We start from the raw sequence: 3,093 nt of genomic DNA, 5'->3' as shown, positions 1-3,093 counted from the left end.
TTTTTATATGTAGTTGCCTTAGCATATGGTCATTTGGTTTGGTTTCGTTTGTTGAAATGGGGCTTTTAGTTAGGCGTGTGTAAATATGAGGACAGTATGTATATTGAATGTATATTTAATAATGCAGTCAGATGAAATTAAGTGTAATTTTATTTAACACTGGTGCAAGTGTGATATAGTTTATGGTGTAAGCATTGTCTGCAGTTTCAGGAAATATTAGAAAATCAAATAACACTCCAATAAATGAGCTGTCAAGTCTTATGGAAAACATTTTGCCTGCATTTGCATTTGTAATAAGGGAAATAAGTTATTGTTAAATGCCTAAGCAATTTCCAAATCAGTTTGGAACAAAATGTATTTATATAATTAAAAAGCAAAGGTAGACACTTTTAGTGCTCGCCCTGAAGCACTGGTCTTTCTGGCAGATTCTGCTAAAAATGTGATTACAGGTTCTGCTGAACAACAAGTTCATACTTCAATGAGATTCAGCTATAAATTCTTCTTCTTGCTGCATCAACACACATTGTTCACAAGGAGGAAGTGTTGTCTTTTGTTTTTAATTTTGTTGATTCGCATTAAAAAAGAAAAATACACAGAAGTACTGAGAGAACAATTTATTATTTGAACAAATAAACTTCCTTCGTTTTCATTTGATCTAGTTAAAGATAAGATAAAAGAAGTGGTAACATGTGAAATGAGATAATGTCATATTTAAGAGCAGGATGAAACTGTATTTCCTATAATTTCATATAAACTGCACTTTAATGTTGTTTATAATGTGCACTTAAATTTCCTTCAAACTTAATTTGTGTCATGAGTTTTATTATAATTTGAACCTAAAATTCATTGACAGAAAATGTAGTTGTCACAGAAAAGGTCAAGACATGCTTCTCTAATCAACACTATCATCATTTGATATTTTCAGAGTAAAGCATATTTAGTTTAAATGTGTGTAAAGCAAAATAATGTTGTTGATAAGGAATCAGTGGTGATATTAGTACCTGAGTCATCAGTTCTTAAGCTCTGCAATGTTTGGATGGACAAATAAACAAAAACACTGAGAGCTCAAACTCTTGTGTGATATCTTTTACAGCTTTTTCATCTATATGCCATGATCGATTTAATCCATCTTTGGTTTTCAGGTATCTTAGCATAACGATATATTGTTGGATGTCCTGAGTGTGATTTGTGAGAGGAGGACACCACCCCAAACACCTTTCCATCCTCACAGACCAACGGACCACCGGAGTCTCCCTAGAAAGTACATACACAATATACAGGGACTGTTTCACCAACACTGAATAAATGTTACAGTTGTTTGTCTGTATTATGTTATTTATGTCAAATGTTTGTACCACAGCTGGTCCTGTTTCTCCTTCAGAGCAGTAGAAGTTTTCCATGGTGCACAACTTATAGTCAATGAGTGTTACATTAACCTCCATGAGTTTGGGAGACATGAACTTTGAGTTTTTGTCAGTCCTTCCCCAGCCAGAGACTATACACTGTTTTGGTAGAGTGCCATCATCCTGGCCTGCGAGGGCAATGGGTCTCACATTCTTGTTGATTTGTGCCTTGGTGCTCAACTTGAGGAACAAAGAAACAGAAATTATAAAAACAGATCTGCAGCTAACTTATCAATCTAGATTTGTCCAGTGTTCACGTTTCATGAAAAGTTCAGCGATATGAATGAAGACGCTATTTAAAAAGTGGAAATGACAAAAACAGACAAGAGCAAATGTTTGCTATCAACTGTAAAAATCTCTTTTACCTTAAGAAGCATTATGTCATTTTTGTAACTTGTCGCATTGTAGTTTTTATTTGGAAACGCTTGTTGCACTGATATAGTCTGTTTTCCAGGACTGTTATGAATATCGTGAAGTCCCAGGATCACAGTGTGGGACCTGAAATGGCAAAAAATGCAGTACAGTGGAGAATAAGTTGGGATTAAATTGATTAGTTTTTGAGCACTGTATTCACAAAATGAAATTAATAGATTAACATATTGGAATGTGTGTCACAATTCATGATGTGTTTGCAGTTTCTGTGTTTTTGATTGGAATAAGTATTATTGGGAGCTCAATAGTTGGATGTTAAGAGTGTTGGACTGACTTTTCTTGGCAGGTGGCTGCAGTCATCACATAATCCTCATTCAGAAGGAAGCCTCCACAGTACTTTGGTTCACCATTTTGCCTGTGCCCCTGCACAAGCGCCATGTATGGTCTGCTATGTGGCACAGCCTCGTGGCCTCCACAGATTGTCACTGTATGAACTGAGGAAACAAATATGTACAGTATAGCAGAAATACTGTCCAGTATACTACAATCCTAGACTAACTCCTAACTCCTATGATCCTATTAATGTGCAGATATGTATACTAAAACAGTGAAAATAAAAAGATCCATCCTTGTGTATTGTGTGTCCCTCAAAGTGCAGAGAAGTTCTAACATGTAGTCTGTTACATCCTGGACTTATACAAGTGTACTGTATAAATTAGATAAAATGTTGTTTAACTTACCTTGACCCCCGAGAATCAGCACAAGTATCAGTATCAGCAGTTCACAGCGGACAGACATGGTGAGATCTTGGTCCAACTAAGCTGCTGATGAGCAGTGGAACACATCACTGACAGATTCACTCTTTAAGTACCTCCTCGTATTAGAGAGAGAAGGAAGTGTTTGTGCAGATGCAAAAGATGTGGTTTTGAACCACATACTGTCCGTAAGTAGGACACCTCTGTCACCTTTAGAGCAAAAGTTGGATTTTCACAGTGTAGGACTTGGTCTTAAGAGACAAGTGTCTAATAAAGTGCATATGGTGCATGTGGTTTACATCCATAACATTTAAAAAATGACATCCATGACATATGTACATCAAATGTGCTGCTGTAGTTTGGTCTTTATTTATTGGGTAACTAATGCAGTTTTACTCAACAGTCTTTGTAGCACATTATCTGGCCTCCGTTCACATTTCCATCAATTTAAATCACATGGAAAGCCACCTCTTAGGTATGACCCTGACCGCAGGTTAACTTGCAATTGAGAAAAATGGTTCAAGCATAAGCAGAAATCAGATCAGAGCAGTGATCATAACTTA

General features: G+C 36.3%; 1 protein-coding gene across 1 annotated transcript; it reads right to left on the bottom strand.

The window, feature by feature from the left end:
* Window positions 1–609: 609 nt before the first annotated feature.
* si:ch211-212d10.1 (granzyme-like protein 2) lies at window positions 610–2,601 on the bottom strand. Its single transcript, XM_026346273.1, has 5 exons — window positions 2,516–2,601; window positions 2,110–2,269; window positions 1,769–1,901; window positions 1,356–1,583; window positions 610–1,254 (listed from the first exon to the last, which is right to left on the bottom strand). Exons 1-5 carry the CDS (start codon window positions 2,571–2,573, stop codon window positions 1,099–1,101), a joined length of 735 nt encoding a protein of 244 aa, XP_026202058.1. The 5' UTR covers window positions 2,574–2,601; the 3' UTR covers window positions 610–1,098.
* Between the last annotated feature and the right edge of the window lie 492 nt (window positions 2,602–3,093).

This window comes from Anabas testudineus, chromosome 4 (genome assembly GCF_900324465.2).
Source record: "Anabas testudineus chromosome 4, fAnaTes1.2, whole genome shotgun sequence".
Classification (NCBI taxonomy): domain Eukaryota; kingdom Metazoa; phylum Chordata; class Actinopteri; order Anabantiformes; family Anabantidae; genus Anabas; species Anabas testudineus.
This window is presented reverse-complemented; position numbering and strand designations above follow the sequence as displayed.

Excerpts from the sequence above, each read along its gene's own strand:
- si:ch211-212d10.1 (XM_026346273.1), bottom strand. The coding sequence starts at position 2,573 with ATGTCTGTCCGCTGTGAACTGCTGATACTGATACTTGTGCTGATTCTC. Across the intron at positions 2,270-2,515 it reads GCTGATTCTCGGGGGTCAAG|TTCATACAGTGACAATCTGT; the intron begins GTAAGTTAAACA and ends TTGTTTCCTCAG. Across the intron at positions 1,255-1,355 it reads GAGAAACAGGACCAGCTGTG|GGAGACTCCGGTGGTCCGTT; the intron begins GTACAAACATTT and ends TGTACTTTCTAG.